Source organism: Megalobrama amblycephala, linkage group LG2, assembly GCF_018812025.1.
Source record: "Megalobrama amblycephala isolate DHTTF-2021 linkage group LG2, ASM1881202v1, whole genome shotgun sequence".
Classification (NCBI taxonomy): domain Eukaryota; kingdom Metazoa; phylum Chordata; class Actinopteri; order Cypriniformes; family Xenocyprididae; genus Megalobrama; species Megalobrama amblycephala.
Genome location: NC_063045.1, coordinates 53,698,852 through 53,719,730, shown reverse-complemented (window position 1 = coordinate 53,719,730; position 20,879 = coordinate 53,698,852). Strand labels below are relative to the sequence as shown.

The 20,879-nt window shown below is 34.6% G+C and overlaps 1 protein-coding gene across 2 annotated transcripts in view; it reads left to right on the top strand.

The window, feature by feature from the left end:
* gdpd5a (glycerophosphodiester phosphodiesterase domain containing 5a) overlaps window positions 1–20,443 on the top strand; it is a 37,800-nt gene extending 17,357 nt beyond the window's left edge. The window contains exons 3-17 of one of the 2 annotated variants that reach the window (XM_048180919.1): window positions 8,059–8,162; window positions 8,454–8,547; window positions 9,114–9,173; window positions 9,262–9,360; window positions 9,499–9,592; window positions 10,967–11,112; window positions 11,402–11,484; window positions 12,559–12,709; window positions 12,789–13,010; window positions 14,123–14,280; window positions 14,793–14,940; window positions 15,800–15,882; window positions 16,536–16,550; window positions 16,786–16,895; window positions 19,809–20,443. In XM_048180919.1, the coding sequence (XP_048036876.1) occupies window positions 8,059–8,162; window positions 8,454–8,547; window positions 9,114–9,173; window positions 9,262–9,360; window positions 9,499–9,592; window positions 10,967–11,112; window positions 11,402–11,484; window positions 12,559–12,709; window positions 12,789–13,010; window positions 14,123–14,280; window positions 14,793–14,940; window positions 15,800–15,882; window positions 16,536–16,550; window positions 16,786–16,895; window positions 19,809–19,924 (1,683 nt within the window). In that variant the 3' untranslated portion in view covers window positions 19,925–20,443. The remainder of the gene's footprint in view (window positions 1–8,058; window positions 8,163–8,453; window positions 8,548–9,113; window positions 9,174–9,261; window positions 9,361–9,498; window positions 9,593–10,966; window positions 11,113–11,401; window positions 11,485–12,558; window positions 12,710–12,788; window positions 13,011–14,122; window positions 14,281–14,792; window positions 14,941–15,799; window positions 15,883–16,535; window positions 16,551–16,785; window positions 16,896–19,808) is intronic. The other variant, XM_048180920.1, reaches the window with a different exon arrangement.
* Window positions 20,444–20,879: the final 436 nt, after the last annotated feature.

The following is a 20,879-nucleotide window of genomic DNA, read 5'->3' as shown; positions in this document are numbered from 1 at the left end:
ATTTATAAAGAATGAAGTTGTGTTTATGAATTATACAGACTGCAAGTGTTTAAAAATGAAAATAGCGACGGCTCTCTTGTCTCCGTGAATACAGTAATAAACGATAACTTTAACCACATTTAACAGTACATTAGCAACATTCTAATGAAACATTTAGAAAGACAATTCACAAATATCACTAAAAATATCATGTTATCATGGATCATGTCAGTTATTATCGCTCCATCTGCCATTTTTCGCGATTGTTCTTGCTTGCTTTCCTAGTCTGATGATTCAGCTGTGCACAGATCCAGACGTTCTGCCCTTGTCTAATGCCTCGATCATGGGCTGGCATATGCAAATATTGGGGGCGTACATATTAATGATCCCGACTGTTACGTAACAGTCGGTGTTATGTTGAGATTCGCCTGTTCTTCGGAGGTCTTTTAAACAAATGAGATTTATATAAGAAGGAGGAAACAATGGAGTTTGAAACTCAGTGTATGTCTTTTCCATGTACTGAACTCTTGTTATTCAACTATGCCAATATAAATTCAATATTGAATTCTAGGGCACCTTTAAATACCCTAATTGAAATAAAGCTAAATCCTGGCATAGCCTAAGCCCTGTCTGTGAAACTAGCCCTACAAGTTTTAGGGCTGGATGATATATACAGGTATAACATTGATATATGTGATCACCCAGATTAAAGCCTTGGGTTTACTTCGTTTTTTTTTACGCGTACGCTAATGTACGCGCACAGTCGAACACACAGCCTTTGAAAATATACTTTATTTGACTCGTAGGCATTCAACACATGCGCAGTTTTGAGCAATCTCTCGCCACAAGTTACAACCCATGCAAACATCTTTGTATTCTTTCATGCTAGAGTTGTACAAATGAGGGTACTTTCTAACCTCTTCGCACTTCGCATCTGTTATCTATATAGGCCTCCATCATCGCTGTAGCTTGCATGTGTTCCGGTCTGCGCATACTCTTCTGATGATGAAAATTAATTTCATGTGACTGTATACTGACCCTTGCGTATGTGTAAGAAATGAACTACACTTTGGGCTTTAGACCTACCTATATTATATAAAGCGTTTACTGCAAATTTGCTTTATGTATTTCCCCGGCGTCAAAATCAGGCACATATAAATGTCTAGAAACAGGATTACTGGCTGTATGTCAATATCCATGATTACTGGAACACTATCGAGTCTAACCTTTAGTTTAATTGTTTGTTTTACTCGTGTTTTTGCAGTTTCCCCTATTAAATCCAGTCATGCAGCAGGCTCTTTTGCCACTCAGTCTGGCTGAGGGGGCGTGTTCCGGCAGGAAAGTTACGTCAATGCATACCCTCTATAGTACATCAATGACTCATCAGTGTCCCATAATTATTAATAAGACTGTGTGCCCTTATCCTATGAGAAGACGCCTCGCTTAATTATTCACCGCAGCATGCGTTGATTTCCTATGACTGGTGTTTCAAACACTGCGATTGCATACAATATTGAGAGATGCAGTAATAGGTCAAAAATTACTGTTTTGGCTTTGTTCGAGTTTCTGCGTCACATAAGTTCTTTTAGTCTTTGACACGAACGCGATTCATCCACACTGGGAGGAGTGTAACTGGTCTTTACGGCCCTTTAACCGATCAAATGGATTATGAAAATGGTGCAAAATAAGCCTTCAAAGTTATTGAACGTGCAACAGCACGTTAATCTATATTTCTGTTGCTGAGTACAAATGCGGACTGCTATGCTTTTATTTGTGCGTTAAATTATAGCAGTCACATGAGATGTCTCTATTTGTTTAATTTACGGTGAGCTTGTGTATATTGTATTGCGTGTATTGGTACATTGCGGCGTGCCTTTGTAGGAAGCTTTGATGCTTTTAACTCAATGAGAGCTAAATAAAACTGTCTGTGTTATCGGCCTCCCCCCTTCCCTCTCCATTCCATCTTACCAAGCTGACTTTTGTAGCATTTTTCAAAACTGTGGTGAGAACTGACTGATGCTGAAACAGGGAGTTTCATGACCCTTTAAAGGCTGACAGCAGACCCGAAGGGCAACTTGGCTTTCTGTAATGAAGTCCCTTCGCTTTCTCCTCTGCTGTCTGACTGTCTCTCTATCAGACAGAGAGAAACTCAAGCCAGGGTTTCAGATTCCCCGGAGGACGTGTTGTAGGTCAATTCCAATCTGTATACAACACAGCGAGAGGCTTAGTCAGGTCTCTCAGACTCTCTTTGACTTGTCCGTTCAATGTCTGGTGACACCAAACTGGATACTGACATTATTTAGCAAAGTTATTCAACCAGAAATGCCCGTTATTTTAACCGAGCATCCATTCCAGCGCAGCGATCAAATGTTATGACCTGAACTGAGCCGCAGTCAGATTGGAAATCACCCCTTATCTAATCTGTACAGAAAGTCTTCTAATATTCATAGGGTATCAAGCTTAAATGTAGGAACAATCATTGATTTAAAGATTAAAAATCAAGCTCAGTTTATCCAGGGGTTCTGATCTGGGACTTGTATATAATACATTTTTTACATATACTGTGCAGTTAGCAGAATGCTAGTTCTAATCTGATCTGTTTATTCATTCCATATTCTGTCTGGTTTGAAGCTTGCAATGATTCAGTTTGTGGGTTGTGTTCCTTGTTTTCACCTCCCCACAAGTTAACAACAAAAAAAGTCTCCTTCAGGAGTGAACGCACATGCACACCCACGGCGATTAGTTCATTTTTTCATTTGAACAGACTCTCTAAAGAAACACCTCAGCATTGAGAACAAACTCATCAGAAGCCCTGTGATTGGCTGGCGTGCTCCGTGTCATTACTGCTGGCCCCATCTACTCTATAATTAGAGCACGGTGATGATGAGTCCTACCCGATGTGCTCATGAGCCAGTCTGGAGGAGCTGATTGGATTGAGGGATTAGCAGCTGTCAGCAGTGCAGAATGAATGAACAGAACAGTCAAATGTGTCCTTTGCTGTAGAGTGACTGCGCTACAATCCACATGACAAATAAAACATGAGTCAGTCCATTATTAAATTCTCTATCAGGGTGTGTGGAAAACTTTATGCGAGTTGTTTATGTTGGGAAGTGGATTTAAGGCATGTCAGATGACTGTTATTGTGGTCTTTGAAATGTCAGAGTTGGTGAAAAGCTTCATTGGTGTAAAATAAGATGCTATAATGCTAACCTCTAATCCCCTCATCTCTCTGTTTATAAACACCTGCGTCCATATGGCGGACACGCATACCATAATGCCCTGTCCTCTCCCAGTCTGCATGTTAGTCAAAAGAAAGAGTCTTTTTGTTGGAAATGATAGCCATTGATCCTAATATTCATAATGCAATCACATTATTTTTCAGTATTGTTAAATTGTCAGTCAAATTGAGGTCATCTGGACACTGGGTGCTGTGAAACACTTAGCTCTGTTTTTGAAAGAAGGATTAGTAGATCAGATGAAAATTACCCCATGATTTACTCACTCTCAATCCATCCTAGGTGTATATGACTTTCTTCTTTCAGATGAACACAATTGGAGTTATATTAATAAACACCCTGATGCTCCCAGGCTTTATAATGGCAGTGCACGGAAACCACCTGTTTGAAGCTCAAAAAAGTGCATCCATCCATCATAAACGTACTCCACACGGTTAATAAAGGCCTTCTGAAGTGATGTTTGTGTAAGAAAAATAACCATATCTAACACATTATAAAGTAAAATAATTAGCTTTCACCAGACCGCCTTCCATATTCAACTTGCGAAGAAAGCGTAACACCTCTCACAGTTCAAAATGTTTACGCTACGTCCTACGTCAGTTACGTTTTTTTGTAAGTTGAATACGGAATACGGTCTGGCGGAAGCTGTCCTATAACTTGATCAAAAGTGACGGTAAAGAAATGTATAATATTACAAAATATTTCTATTTCAAATAAATCATGTTCTTTTGAACTTTCTATTCATCAAATATTCCTTAAAAAAATCAGTTTCCACAAAAATATTAAGCAGCAGCAGCACAGCTGTTTTCAACATTGATGATAATAATAATAAATGTTGTGACATGGAAGACTGGAGTAATGATGCTGAAAATTCAGCTTTGCCTCACAGGAATAAATTACATTTGAAAATCTATTTCAATAGAAAACACTAGAAAACAGATCAAATAAATGCAGCCTTGGTGAGCATAAAAGACTTCTTTCTTCAAAAACATAAAAAAAAGCCTCATTGGCATATCAAAACATTAGAATATTCTAACTGGATTGGGGTGAGAATCACAGTAAATTTCAGTTACCCTAATTCACCCTGCATCTGAATGAAACACCTACAGAATCTCGGGACGTGGTCATTAGATCTCTTCCTCACCTCCGGAGGAGTGAAAGGTCTTTTTGGGTTCTGAAAGTCTGCATGCCAGCAGGATGCGAGCCATCTGATCTGGTAACTGAACTTAGATGTCTCTCTGCACCTTGTGTTACCCAACAGATTCATGTACTGTGAAATAGTGGCAAATAACATGGCTTTCTTTTGTGTTGCATGCAGAAATGTACAGTACAACCAGTATAGTCTAAGATATAATTCATGAGCAAATTAGTTTTATGATTTACGGTTTGACAAATCCTGGAAAACTGAATGAACTTGTTACTAAATCAATTGATTCATCTTTATACTTTAAAGGTGCCCTAGAATTAAAAATTGAATTTACCTCGGCATAGTTAAATAACAAGAGTTCAGTACATGGAAATGACATACAGTGAGTCTCAAACTCCATTGTTTCCTCCTTCTTATGTAAATCTCATTTGTTTAAAAGACCTCCGAAGAACAGGCGAATCTCAACATAACACCGACTGTTACGTAACAGTCGGGATCATTAATATGTATGACCCCAGAATCAAATGTAAACATCCAAATAAATACAATACTCACATAATCCGATGTATGCATGCAGCATGCATGAAGAACACTTTGTAAAGATCCATTTTGAGGGTTATATTAGCTGTGTGAACTTTGTTTATGCAATGATAGAGTCGAGAGCTCAGGAGGGGGCGGAGAGCGCGAGCAATTAAAGGGGCCGCAGCCTGAATCGGCGCATTTCTAATTATGCCCCATAATAGGCAGTTAAAAAAATTAATTAAAAAAAATCTATGGGGTATTTTGAGCTGAAACTTCACAGACATATTCAGGGGACACCTTAGACTTATATTACATCTTGTAAAAAACATTAGATGGCACCTTTAAAGGGGACCTATTATGCCCCTTTTAACAAGATGTAAATTTAAGTCTCAGGTGTCCACAGAATGTGTCTGTGAAGGTTCAGCTTAAAATACCCCACAGATCATTTATTATACCATGTTGTTAAATGCCCATTTTTGAATGGAAGGAAAAACATGCTGTTTTCATGCATGTACCTTTAAATGCAAATGAGCTGCTGCTCCCCACCCCGCTTTCCAGAAGAGGGCGGAGTTTGTACATCTCGTGCCTCAGATACTCTGACAAAAACTAACAAAACATCTGTTTGGTTTTGATTATCATCTCTATCACAGTGACATTGCAGTTCTTTGCCATCATGAAAGTTTATTATTTGCATGTGATTTAAAGCCATAACAGTTTAAACTTCTGATGTATGGTTTTCTGAGCGCAGACACCGAAGCATGTGCACCGAAAGCTGGCTGTCAGATGGTGCATCCTGCGGGTATTAAACTGATTTCTCTTACACGACTTATTGCACTTAAACTGTCAAATACACACAAAGATCCCAAAACAGAGTCGGTAATGTTTGTGAACATAAACAGCAGGGAAAGAAATCACGTGTTTATTAGATCTGCATATTAAAGTGACTGCAGGATAATACACAGTAGGCTATCTACTGCTGTTTATGCTGTTAATATGAACCAAACAGCAAAAGAAAAACAGATAATCACTCTCTTCTTTTAAATAACTTTACTAGCTTTAAAAAGAATACATTTCTGACATGAATTCTGCTGTTAAATGCTATGGTGAAGAGATAAACATGGCGGACAGTGTACAGCTCAGTCAGGGGAGGAGCTAAGCTAATAGGGTAGATCATCATCAGTCATGGGCGGGGCTTCCCTACTCTTATGTAAGTGTAGAGGGAAATCTGAGACCATTTATGATTTATGGAGATTATAAAAAAAAGGAGTGTGTGAATTTTAACCATTTTAAGCTGGTCGTTTACACACACTGCAGACACACATCTGTGTTCAAACACCTTATAAAAGTGAATTTTGCATAATAGGTCCCCTTTAATAAAAAACTTTTGAATATTTGATTACATCCTTGCCCAAATGAAAACTGATATCTGACAGATTCACTACAGAAACTCCAGTCATTGTGAGATTGTTTCAGGTGCTTGCCGCTTTTCCTTCCACTAACAAAGCTTACGAGCTCATATCATTTACACGTACGTAAAGGAAATTGAGCCTTTTGGTTATTATTATCATTTATTTAAATTAAAATAAAATTTAATTATTATAATGACTCCTACATAAATGAAATTGGGCCTTTTGGTTGTTATTATTATTTATTTAAATTAAAATAAAACGTAATTATTATAATGACTCATACATAAAGGAAATCGAGCCTTTTTGTTATTTATTTAAATTAAAATAAAATGTAATTATTATAATGACTCGTACATAAAGGAAATTGAGCCTTTTGGTTGTTATTATTATTTATTTAAATTAAAATAAAATAAAATTATTATAATTTTTAAATAATAACATCTTCAATAATAATTACACATTTAATTTTTAAATTTTTAAATTATTAATTTATAATATTATTCGAAGTAACCCCTTTTTCTGCAGTATGTCACAGGTTACTGAATAACATTTGAGAATCATACATAAATTATATAATATCTACATGACATTCCCAATCACTGAGTGAGATCTTTTACACTATCAGCATCAGGTGAGCCAAGACAAGTCGGATCGTTATTACATCACCCTTTAACTCCTGTTAACGGAACAATGAAGCTCCGCCCTCTCTATCTCCAACAGCGACCTTGTTTGGTCTCCCAGGAAACATGCTTTGGTGCCAGGCAATGTCTCTCTCTCTCTCTCTCTCTCTCTCTCTCTCTTTGAAAGATCTTGCTGTGCTGAAAATGATCCATTGCTGCTGTAATTTGCTGTGGAACGCTGTGTGGTTTCTATGGTGAAGGAATTTAATTGCCATCTTAAACTTATTAGTAGTTACTTAAGCTCACAATTTAATATGCTCTCTAAAACATTAAAGCATCTTAAAAGCTACGTGTTTGACCTCGGCGGCATTTTACCTTCCCTTGCCACTCTTTATATGTGATAAATGGGGTTTTGGATAATGTGAACATGTTGTGAAGGATATAAAGAGTGAAATGAAATGTTTACACCTGGTATTAAGATCCATTTTGGTCGATCGGATCACAAGTAGACGAAGTTTACACCTGGTGTTTTAATCTGTCTCTTTTGTCCACTTTCAATCACTTCTGTCCTGATTTCTTCAAGCGGAGGGTTTATGGGTGGGTAAATGTAAGGGTTTTTTCATATCTTCCAATCTAATGGACAAAATAAGCTTGCGCAATTTACATACAGTATGAACGCGCCCGGAGACGATGGAAAATCATACGGAGAGCAGCAGCTTTCATTTCTGCTCTGTCAACTGCAAGAAGACGCAAAACTCTGTGAGTGTGTGTTAAAAATCCGGAATGATGAGAGAACATTGTGCTTGGTACATTTTTTGTCTTCAAAGCAAACTTGGGTCTTTAGCCAAGTTTGGTTAGTGTGCTTCCCATAATGTTTTTGTTAGGTCAGTAGGTGGAGAGGTGGTCGAGGTTTTAACCCTTTCGACCACATGAGCGTCTACACTATGAAAGCAATCTGGTTGAATGTGTTTTCAAAACATTTCAGACCCCGTTTACACCTGTATTTAGTGTCGTCCACTTATGATCCGATCGACCAAAACACATCTTAATGCCAGATGTAAACAGGGCCTAAGTGTCTGTCTCATACAGAGATTATGTCCTACAGTGCATGTGTGTGTACATCACTTCCTGTTTTTGCTTTTCAGTGGGAATGTTCATGGTTCTTCCTCCTCTGCTGTTCATTTCTCCTCCTCCTCATCTGGTCCTACTTCTGGTTGGAGGCTCGTAATGACTACAACGAGTTCAACTGGTGAGTTCAGCCTGGTGTTTAAGGAACCTGCTGTTTTGGAAGTGACATCAGCTGGTCATTAACTCTGGACCCTGCTGTGTGTTCTCGCCTCGAAACTGACATCAACCCTGTGATTACACATTTCATTGCTAGAGCATGTGTATGAGTTTACTATGAGTAACTAGTTTAATTGCACGGTTTACTGTTCATTATAATTGCAAAAATTGGATTGCATAACAAGTTTCTGAATTAATTTTACATACTAAGGGTTGGAAAAACCATCTTTCTCCCTTCCCCCTTTTTCTCTGGCAGGTTGTTATATAATCGTTCGGCCGTTTGGAAGGATGGCACAGTCCCTATTCTTGCCACAACACTCACAGGATTCACTTACACTGCATTTTTAATGGTGAGCGCTTTTCTCACACGCACACGCAACAGAGAAAGCGAGCAGTGCCTTTAAACCTTTCATGGCCTTTTCATTTTCGCAAATGTCGCAAATGTCTAGCATTGTGTCTTTGATTACCTTTGCATTTATGTTTGAAGAACTTAACTACAGGTTGCTTCAAGGAAACTGTCCATGGTCAGAAATTACCTAAAACTTATATATATATATATATATATATATAAATATATATATACATATAATTTTTTTTTTTTTTTTGGGGGGGGGGGGTGTATATGACTTTCTTCTTTCTGATGAATACAATCGGAGAAATGCTAATAAATATCCTGACGCATCCAAGCTTTATAATGGAAGTGAACAGGGGTCATGAGTATGAGCTGAAGAAACTGCTTCCATCCACATCCATCCATCGTATACGTACTCCACATGGCTCTGGAGTACGTATATGATGGATGGATGTGGATGGAAGCAGTTTCTTCAGCTCATACTCGTGACCCCCTAAATTCTTATTTATTATTATAAATAATAATAAATAAATATTATTTTTTTATTTTTTTATTTTTTTCCAGATTCTTGCACTTTGTCACATTGCACTGGGGCAGCAGCTTAATTTATACTGGATCCATAAGGTGAGATGGAGCCTGTTTGTTAGTCTGTTTAAGTCTAAAGCCAAACTGAGGTTCTGAATGTACATTTAAAACATTTTGTTTCTCACAGATTGTAGTTTTGGCTATTCTACTCACCACCATAACAGGAGTTGTGTCCGTTGACGATTTCTGGCAGGACGAATGGGACATTGTCGTCATTTCTCTGCAGGTTGGATCAACCTCATCAGCATATTTCTGTCCAATGTCTTGGAGGTCTTAATTGACAGTTAATTTAAGTTCTATTTATTTTTTTAACTGTAGTGTGATATTTGAAAGTTTCATCTGTCTCATGTTTTTACTGGTGTAGTTCACAGGGCCATTCCTGCACATCGGGGCTTTAGCTGTGGTCACAGCATTAGGGTGGGTCATCGCCGGTCAGGTGGTACGCGGAGAAAGATCAAGTGAGTTGAAGGTCATGTAGGGGGAAATGACAGACCGGGTCAGAGCCAGGACGACTATAATTTGAATCAGGCACCCCTACAGTAATAAATTAATAAATCACAGTTAATTGTTATTTTTTTGTGCATTTTTATTCCACAAAAATCACAGTTTCCACAACTGTTTTAAACATTGAAAATAATAATAAATGTTACTTAAAGGTGCAATATGTAAGATTTTTGCAGTAAAATATCCAAAAACCACTAGGCCAGTGTTATATATTTTGTTCACTTGAGTACTTAAAATATCCCAAATGTTTCCAACTATTTGTAAATCGTGAGAAAATTGCAATTTTAACCAAGGCTCAGGGACGTGTGAGAAACCATGGAAACACCAAAGACGCTTTAATATATTACATGTTTTAATAGACAAGGGAACTGTTTGGTTACGTTTATAGACAGAAAACTAATTGTTTTATATAGCTCAACAGGTTTAGTCTTATTGTTTAAATCTAATTTTCTTGATTTTTTTGCGAGTACCATGCTTTACCATGCCTCAGAGAAAAACACTATTTTGTCAAGTAGCTAACATAGCATAATCAGATGCAGCTTTATTTTTAGTAACAGTAATACACAATTTTCTCCATCATACAATACGTTTAATTGCATGCCATTTATCAACACAGCCCATCCCATTTAATATGATATTCTAATATCGATCTAGCTTACTGCAGTGTGTCTCAAACAAGTGTCTCACAGCAGCTGCCGAGTGAACGCACAGAGTAACGTTATAACATCATTTTCAACACACTCAAATGTATCTAATATGATAAACAGAGCTGCGTTAACTCATACTCATGACGGAAGCGGCGCCGGCGACTGCGGCATAATAAAAGTTCCTCTGCTCTCAGCCCTGCTCTGCTTCGTACTACAGTAATGTTAATAATCGCATCCATGAACATGATTTCTTCCCGAGTCCTATCCCGATTGTTTCCACCGGCTGTTGAGGTGAAGACCACATGTCCCGAGATTCTGCGCTCAAACTTGGCGTCATCAAGCTACGCCTTTGTTTTGAATAGGCCTCTAGCGACCTCTAGCGGACAGAATTTTTACATATTGCACTTTTAAGCACTGAATCGACATATTATAATGATTTCTGAAGGATCATGTTGAAAATTCAGCTTTGCCATCACAGGAATAAATTACATTTTAAAATATATTGAAATAGAAAACGGTTATTTTAAATTACAATAATATTTCATAGTATTGCTGTATTTTTGATTAAATAAATGCAGTCGTGGTGATCATAAAAGACATCTTTCAAGTATATTAAAAAATCTTACTGACCCCAACCTTTTGAACAGTTGTGTATTTTCTGACATGCATATGTTTGTTCAGGACTCCAGGTTGTAACGCTGGTGCTTTATGTGAGCGTTCTCTTGGTTTTGTATCTGGTTCCCCTCTTCATCTCTTCTCCATGCATCATGGATCGGTCGAAGCTCGGTCCTCGTCCTGCTGTCATTGGCCGTCGTGGAGCTCCAATGGTGAGTTTCAGAATCCTGGTTTTCCATGCTGGAACATTGTTTGACCTTGTTTGAGCCCAAGGGCTGTGTGTCATGGCTTGTTTGTGGTTACTTTCTGACGTTTACCAACAAATAGTAAGATCTGGAATTATCTCCGCTGTAGAGAGTAACACTTACACTTACTCTAAACATTAAGCCGATTGTACAGTGAAGCTTAAACCTGTTTGTTTGACTTCTTCAAAGGAGTGTTAAGACAGTAACTCACATTTTACACTGCCTCTCTCTCTCTCTCTCTCTCTCTCTCTCTCAGCTCGCTCCAGAACACACGATTATGTCCTTTAGTAAAGCACTGCAACAGAAAGTAGCTGCCTTGGAAGCAGATGTTACCATTAGGTATCCATTTTGTTGTTTTTTATGAAATTTCATATACCGTTTTCAATTAATCATCTTTTATTTTATTGATCTAAAAATATTTAAGATTTAAAAATGTATGTATTTTGTTGAAATATTGTTTATTATGTCTTATTATTCAGTCTAAATCTTAAATTTTAAGAATAAAAATATTCTTAATAAGTTTCTAACATTAGAAGATACTTTTTGAGCCGAATAATTTCTAATGAATTATGAATTGATCTAAAAATATTTATTTATTTATTTTGTTTTATTAGTGAGTCTATATATTAAATATTGAGAAAATTATTCTTAATAAGTTTCTAACATTGGAAGATACTGAGCTGAATAATTTCTAATGAATTATGAATTTATCTAAAAATATTTATTTATTTATTTATTTTGTTTTATTAGTGAGTCTATATATTAAATATTGAGAAAAATATTAATAAGTTTTTAACATTGGAAGATACTGAGCTGAATAATTTCTGATGAATTATGAATTTATCAAAAAACATTTATTTATTTAGTTTTATTAGATAAATCTTAAATCTTTTAAATCTTAAATATTGATAAAAAAAATATCCTTTAATAAGTTTCTAACATTAGAAGATACTTTTTGAGCCGAATAATTTCTAATGAATTATGAATTTATCTAAAAATATTTATTTATGTATGTATGTATTTATTTTTTTTGTCTTATTAGAATGTCTAATAATCTTTAAATATTGAGAAAAAAATATTAATGTTTCTAACATTAGAAGATACTTTATAAGCCAAATAATTTCTAATAAATTATGAATTCTTTTTTTTTTTTTTTATATTTATTTATTTTAGTTTTATTAGTCAGTCTAAATCTTAAATATTGACAAAAATATCCTTAGTAAGTTTCTAACATTAGAAGATACTTTACAAGCCAAATAATTTATAATGGTGAATTTATCTAAAAATATTTATCTGTTTATTTTATTTTGTTTTATAATACCTTTTTTGAATATGAGAAAAGAGTGGCAGCAGCTCTGATTGGCTCTCAATAAGAAGACTCTTATGTGATTGGATGCTTTTTTCACTTTTCAGTCTGGATGGAGTGCCCTTTCTGATGAGGGACCGCACTCTACGCAGGACCACCAATGTGGACAAACTGTTTCCTGCCCGTCAGGACAACGACGCCTCGTTCTTTAACTGGACAGAGATTCGCAGTCTCAATGCTGGACTTTGGTTCCTCAGGGTACTAAATTCTATTCCTTTCTCATTTCTATTGTCAGCATTCACTGATAACAAAGATATTGACGTTATTTGTCCCTCAGGATGATCCGTACTGGACAGCGCAGTACATGTCAGAGAAGGACCGCAACCGCACGACCAATCAGACGGTGTGTAGCCTCGCGGAGCTGCTGCGTCTGGCTGCCAGAACGAACCGCTCTGTGATCTTCAGCCTCCGCCGGCCTCCACCCCAGCATCCCCGGCACCAGCTCTGGGTCAGTGATGCACTGAAGGTGATTCAGAGATCCAGCATCCAACCAGAACAGGTGAGAGCACAAAACACATGTGCACAGTTAGCAGTGTAAGAAATGACAGAATAATATGAATATTATAAAGTAAGTGGGCAACATGTTATGAAAGCACCATATAATTTCAAATAAATTCATAATTTATCTAACAATATTTGAGTTTTAAAAATATATTACATATGTATGTCTGTACATCTGTATGTATGTATGTATGTATGTATTTATTTATTTTCACACATACAGTTTGTCGAAATGTTATCTTAATATTTAGTCTAAAGCTTAAATATTTCTAAAAATATTCTTAATAAGCTTCTAAAATTAGAAAAGACCTTTAGCATCATTTTATGAGCCAAATATTTTCTAATAAAATTCGGAATTTGTTAAAATATATTTTTTTCAATATCAGTTTATTTATTTATTTTATATAGTTTGTTGAAATGTTATCTTAATATTTAGTCTAAATCATAATTATTTTTATGTAATTTAATTTGTGACAATTTCAGAATTTTTCAGAATTCATCTAAAAATACTTTTAAAAATTTAAAATTAAATGTAAAAAATTTATTTACTAATTTTGATATAATTTGTTGAAATGTTTTTTTTAATGTCTTATTATTCTGTCTAAATCTTAAATATTGAGAAAATATTCTTAATAAGCTTTCAACATTAGAAAATGTGTTATCAGATAATTTATTTATTAAATTCACCTTAAAAATATTTAAGATTTACTAATGTATATATTTATTTTTTATGTCATTTATGTAATTTTAGATTCATTTATTTGGCAAACAATTTCTAACTCAGAATTAATCTAAAATACTTTTACAATTTAATTAAAAAATATATATATTTTTAATCTTGTCTAATATCAGTCAGTCTAAATCATAAATATTGAGAAAAATATTCTTAATAAGCTTCTAACATTAGAAAAGACCTTCAGCCAAATCCTTTTTAATAAATTACGAATTTACCTAAAAATATATATATTTTTTATTTAATAAATTTTGTATATATAGCTTGTTGAAATTTTACTTTAATATTCAGTGTTCAAAAAAAATATTCAGAAAAATATTTTGAACAAGCTTCTAAGATTAGAAAAGACCTTAATAAGCTACTGTTTCTATGTTTAGGTGATGTGGACACCTGACTGGTACAGGAAGAAGGTGCGTGCAGCAGTTCCTCTCCTCCAGCAGACGTCAGATGAGAAACTTCCTGTGGCTGAGCTGAAAGAAAGAGGGATCAGTACTCTGACCCTGCACTACAGCCAGGCCAGAGCTCAGGATATCAGGTACACACACGCACAGATCCGCCTTTCTGAATCTGTATTGAATATCATACTGAAAGCATTTTGCAGTGAAATATAACATCAGATGTTCTCAATACCTGTAAAATCTTAGTATATTAAAATAACAATATGTAATTAAATGGGATACAGTTATTGGAAATAACATCTACACTTATTTAATATTTTATAGATGTTTTAATGTATGTATTTAGATAATTGATGGGTCTTTTACTGATGTTTTATTATTGTTTATTTTTATTACTTTATGATATCTTATAATGCATTGTTTTATAGTTTTATATTTATACAATATATATTTTAATGTTTTTAATGTGAGATTTTATTTTTGGTGCATTATTTATTGCTCTATTTATATACATTTTATTATTTCATTCATATGAAAATAGAGCATGGGGTTTTGTTCTGCAATACTTTTACTAAGCACACTTTCTCTCTCTCTTTCCCTGTGTGTGTGTGTGTGTGTGTGTGTGTGTGTGTGTGTGTGTTGTGAGCAGGCAGTTTTCTGGCAGTAATGTGAGTGTAAACGTGTATCCCGTGAACGAGCCGTGGCTCTATTCGCTCATGTGGTGCAGCGGGGTTCAATCTGTCTCCTCTGATGCTCCACACATCCTGAAGAAAGTGCCTAATCCTATCTGGATCATGGTACTGATCTCTCTCTCTCCCTGGCTGAATCCCAATTCACATACTTCTGTTAGCTCCTATGGCCACAGTCAAGCAGGCCTACACAGAACCCTGTGCAGTTTTCCACAGATTTGGAACGCCTGTCATTCAGTCCTACACATTGTCCGCATGTTCATTTAATGACTAATTTGATTATGCCGTAAGATTCCAAGGAGGATGTATTGAATCTTAGCCCTGTTTAACACATTTTTTAATTTTCCTTTAAAAACAACGCAGAAAATTTGCAAAAAGTCTCTAAATTGAGTCTTGGCATACATAATATTTGATGCAAGATTAGCAATCCAGTATTGGGAAATAATGCAACCTAGTTGCATACATTTGCATCAGAAAAACGTCTGTTTAGTACAAGGAAGTGTGGCCAATATCAGCTCCAAGAAACATGCATACTACTAGCAAATCTCATAGAAAAATAATATACTATTTGCATACTATTTTTAGACTGAATATAGACAACATTTAAAAGTTTACATTTTATGTAAAATTCTAGAAGTATCTCACATATATATATATATATATATATATATATATATATATATATATATATATATATATATATATATATATATATATATATATATATATATATATATATATATATATTCATACATGAAAAGCAGAATCAATCTCTCTCTCATATATATATATATATATATATATATATATATATATATATATATATATATATATATATATATATATATTTTATTCTATTCTACTCTGTTTTATTCTATTCTGACTATATTGTTTTTCTCCTCATAAGTTCTTTTATGTATTTATATTGATATCTAATGGCAGGTTGCTGCTATAACATGTTTTGTAGAGTGCAGATGAATATGGCCTGATATGGATCACTTCAGATTTAATCTCTGTGGCGATTGTCATTGGCATTTTCATATTTCAGAAGTAAGTGCATCTCTTTTATCACGTGCTTTGAGGTGTTTCTTAAAGGGATAGTTCACCCAAAAATGAAAATGTTGTCATCATTTACTCATCCTCAAGTTGTTCCAAACCTGTATGAGTTTCTTTCTTCTGTTGAACACAAAAGAAGATATTCTGAAGAATGTTGGTAACCAGACAGTTGACGATAGCCATTGACTTCCATAGTATTTTTTAAGTCAATGACTACTGTCAACTGTTTGTTTGATTACCAATATTCTTTTGTGTTCAACAGAAGAAACTCATACAGGTTTGGAACAACTTGAGGATGAGTAAATGATGACAGAATTTTCATTTTTTTTTGAACTATCCCTTTAATATTTTTTAATATTGGAATCAGTATGCTTTTGCTGTGTCGGTAGAGGCTTTACTGTCAGATATGTTGTTTTCTGCACTCACACATTTGCACGAACGCCTGCCTGATTTTCAGAGCAGTCCTCGGCATTAACGTTAGATTGTTTTGTAGTTAGCATGCTTGCTATATCTTAGCTGGGCGGCCGGATGCTTTTCAACTGATGGCTCTGCTCTTTTCTCTTTGGCAATCTACTTTCCCTCCATCTTCTCGCTGTCCTCTGCTCTTTGCATGCGCCTGTCCTCCTCTGCACGCTGAAATTGCTCAGCTATCACCTGATCAGGTAATAAGGATGAGTATTTTAGGGACAGAATTCTTTGAACATGCTGTTAGGTAGTTTTTAATTATTTTTTCACATTATTGTGCATTTACCTCAGTTCTTAGCTCTGTTCTTATCTCCTTTTAAGTTTTCTACCTCACTTTATCTCATCAAATATCTCAAGATGTGATGCTCAGTTTCACAATAACATCCAGAACTTTTTGGCACTTCAGAAGTGTGTCGTCATCTTTTTCCTCAGGTGGAAAATGAGTGGAATGCGCAGCTACAACCCTGAGCAGATCATGCTGAGCGCGGTGCGTCGGCCGAGCCGTGACGTCAACCTTATGAAGGAGAAACTGATCTTCTCAGGTGAGATTCACAGCTTTGTAGAGATAAACTCTGAATAATAAAGCCACAGTACAAATGAACATTCTGTGACCTCTGCTTATGGCTGTTACACGTCGCCTCCTGGTGGCAGTCATAATGCACCGCCAATATCAGTGTTCATATCTGCATATGGTAACACTTTACAAAGTGTTTTTATGTCAGGTGGTACAACCAAATAGTTGTATGTATATACTGTAGTTGTACCACCTGACACGGAAAGTGTACCAACCTACCAATACTTGAAATGAACAGTTTTTACCAGTATTTGAGAAAGATCTACAAACCTTTTTACTCCGCCACAAGGATCAGTTGGAGTCCTCTGGATGATGCATTATGTTTACTGTTATTACCTTGTCGATTCATAATAAAAGAGCCATGTTTGCAGTTGTGCCATCCTGACATTTGAGAATATACAAATTGCTGGACAAAAGTTTTTCAATTATCTTAACAGCTTTAAAACTACTGATATTTATTACATTTGTTTATATGAAAAGTTTCAAACTTAAAACAATGCCATAGTATTCAGAGATATATATATATATATATATATATGTATATATGTATATATGTGTGTGTATATCTGTCTATCTATTTCTCTCTCTCTCTATATATACAGTGTGTATATAATATATATATATATATATATATATATATATATATATATATATATATATATATAAAAAATGTGTATATATGTGTGTGTGTGTATATGTTTGCATGTATGTACACTACTGGTAAGATTTTTAATATTTTTAAAAGAAGTTTCATCTGCTCACCAAGATTGCATTTATTTAATTAAAATACAGTAAAAACAGTAAAATTGTGAAACATTATTACAATTTAAAATAACTGTTTTCTATTGGAATATAATGTAAAATGTAATTTATTTCTGTGTTGGAAAAGCTGAATTTTCAGCACCATTACTCCAGTCTTCAGTGTCACATGATCCTTCAGAAATCATTCTAATATGATGATTTGCTGCTCAAGAAACATTTATTATTATTATCAATGTTAAAAAGTGTTGTATACTTTTTTTTTTTCAGGATTCCTTGATGAATAGAAAGTTCAAAAGAACAGCATTTATCTGAAATACAAAGCTTCTGTAGCATTATACACTACCGTTCAAAAGTTTAGGGTCAGTAAGAACTTTTATTTTTTTGAGAAGAATTTAAAGAAATTATTTTTTTTTCAGCAAGGATGCAATAAATCAATCAAAAGTGGCAGTAAAGACATTTAAAATGTAACAAAAGATTATATTTCAAATAAATGCTGTTCTTTTGAACTTTCTATTCATCAAAGAATCCTGAAAAAAAATATTGTACACAAATATTTTGTACAATTGTAAACAATAAATGTTTCTTGAGCAGCAAATCAGCATATTAGAATGATTTCTGAAGGATCATGTGACACTGAAGACTGGAGTAATGATGCTGAAAATTCAGCTTTGCATCACAGGAATAAATTACATTTTCAAATAGTTTCAAATAGAAAACAGTTATTTTAAATTGTAATAATATTTCACAATATTACTGTTTTTACTGTATTTTTAATTAAATAAATGCAGTCTTGGTGAGCAGACGAAACTTCTTTTAAAGACATTAAAAATCTTACCGATCCCAAACTTTTGAACGGTAGTGTACATATATATACAGTTATTAATAAATATAAATAATCTATATATACATAAACAAAATAACATAATTTGAATTAATAACATTTAATTTTATATACTGTGTATATATATATATATATATATATATATATATATATATATATATATATATATAATGTATATTTTAGGGGTGTAACGGTGCACAAACATGACGGCTCGGTACGTACCTCTGTATTGAAGTCATGGTTCGGTACATGAGGAGGGAGAAAACTAAACATGAAATTGCCTATTTTTTCTTTTTTTTTGTAAAAAGTGGTTTATTGAACAAATTGTCTCTCTTTAAATAAATTCAAATATAATTAACATTTTCTTAAGGATAAAAAAAAAAATCTATCAGTTAATGCTGTAAAATATATAGGGAGCCTTTCCTCGCACATTACTATAATATTAAAGGTTACATTTAACAACAGAGCCAAAACTATTACATTCAGTTTAGATATAATCAAAAAAAAAAAAAAGTAAATTGCACATAAGGCAGGTTTTGGAACTTCTAAATCTAATTATAAAATTATTTTTCAATTATTTTCTACTCAAATTCATTTTTTAACTTGTTTTCATGATAAATTTATTTAACATATGAAATAATTAAGACATTACTAACGGGGAAAGTAAATAAAATGAATATATAATCTAATATAGTGCATATATTTAGTGAAACGCTCCCCTCTAGAGTTAATTTCTCCAGTGAACTAACATGCTGTGGACACTAAATGACTTGCCTGAGGTAAATGTAATGCTACGTGAGATATTATTCTCAAGCTGTTTTATTGATGTTTTTCTGCAGTTTAAACACTGGTTGAAAGATTACAAATCTATGCATAGATCGTCTGCTGTTGTTCTTCTGCGTTTTTTCCTATTCTGGCGGTTAGCAAACAGTGTTGCATTACCGTGCGCACCCTCTTCTGGAGTGGAGTGTGGATCGCCCGAGGCCGACTGTATTCGTCATCTGACTGTATCCACCGAACAGTGATGTCCGTACTGTGACTGTTCGGGATGAATACATGTACCGTTACACCCCTAAAATTCTGTTGTTATTTACAGATGTTTCTATTTAAGGCAGATCACTGTGGGCAGACACATATTGTAATATTTTATTGGAGTATAAAAACGTTATTGTGGGCTCTGTGAATGTTTCTTCGTTTAAATAGAGACCCTATATCACCCCCTAGTGGAGAAGTCTGCCCTGTGAGTCTATTAAGTTGTGTGCTCTTTTCATCCTTCAGAGATCAACAATGGTGTCGGGAGCACAGACGAGCTCTCCGTCTACACAGGAAACGGACTGGACGCGTACGCACACGATGACATCATGACACCCGCACGTCACGCAGCGAAACTTTAGTGAAGACTTGAATTCATTTTATGGAATGATCATCTCGAGCTCAAAATCGTTCATTATTTTAGACCGAGTTGCTTTTTTGAACGCTAATCTCTGATGGATGTTTATTTTGAACGTTTTTCGTTGGTTCACAGACTCTCTGGGGAGTGTATTCAACTGATTCAGTGTTCTGCTTTGATGCCTTATGTACTGATGTATTTTTTCTGTATAAAACCGTATTTAAAATGGAGCTGAGTTATTGTGCACTGTAAATTTTAGAGTCCAAACTGTTTAAAGCAGGTAATAAAAGTGTCCTATTATTAATGTTCTTGAAGAACAGACTGAAGAATAATGGATTTAATGTTAAAGCATGCAGAAATCATAGGTTCAGAGATGTTTTGAACCCCAAACTAGCCCGATTGTGAAGCTTGATTGCAGGCTGAGATGAATATTTATTTTTTATTTATTTTATTTTTGTAACACATCATTTGCTTCCTGATGATTCATATCTCATTGCACTAGCTTAAAATCATCTTTCTTCTACATTGCTGTATTGATGTCTTTTTAAGTGATTGGTTTTGTAATGAAATCTCTTGTGTTGGGAGCGTTTTTCATGAGGTTTTCAAGTGAAATATTATGTTTGAGGAAATTAATCAGTATATCAGGTGAATTCAGGTAATTTGGGCCACGTAAACTAGACTAAATCATCCTGTGCTGAAGTAAAGGAAAAAAAAGAAAAACTTTTTAGTCTCACAGAACGATACTTTAGCTTTAAAATGTCTTCTTTTGTTAATTTAAGGGGACATTTACACGACACCATTTTCAACTGAAAATGGTGTTTTGGGTGCCTGGAGATGCAAACTTTTAAAAATAAGTTTCAAAGTGCAAGTTTTGAAAACCATACCGTTATCATCATCTCCACGTAAACTACAAAAATGTGAATTTGTGAAAACGGTGACGTCACGCCCATGCATATTAC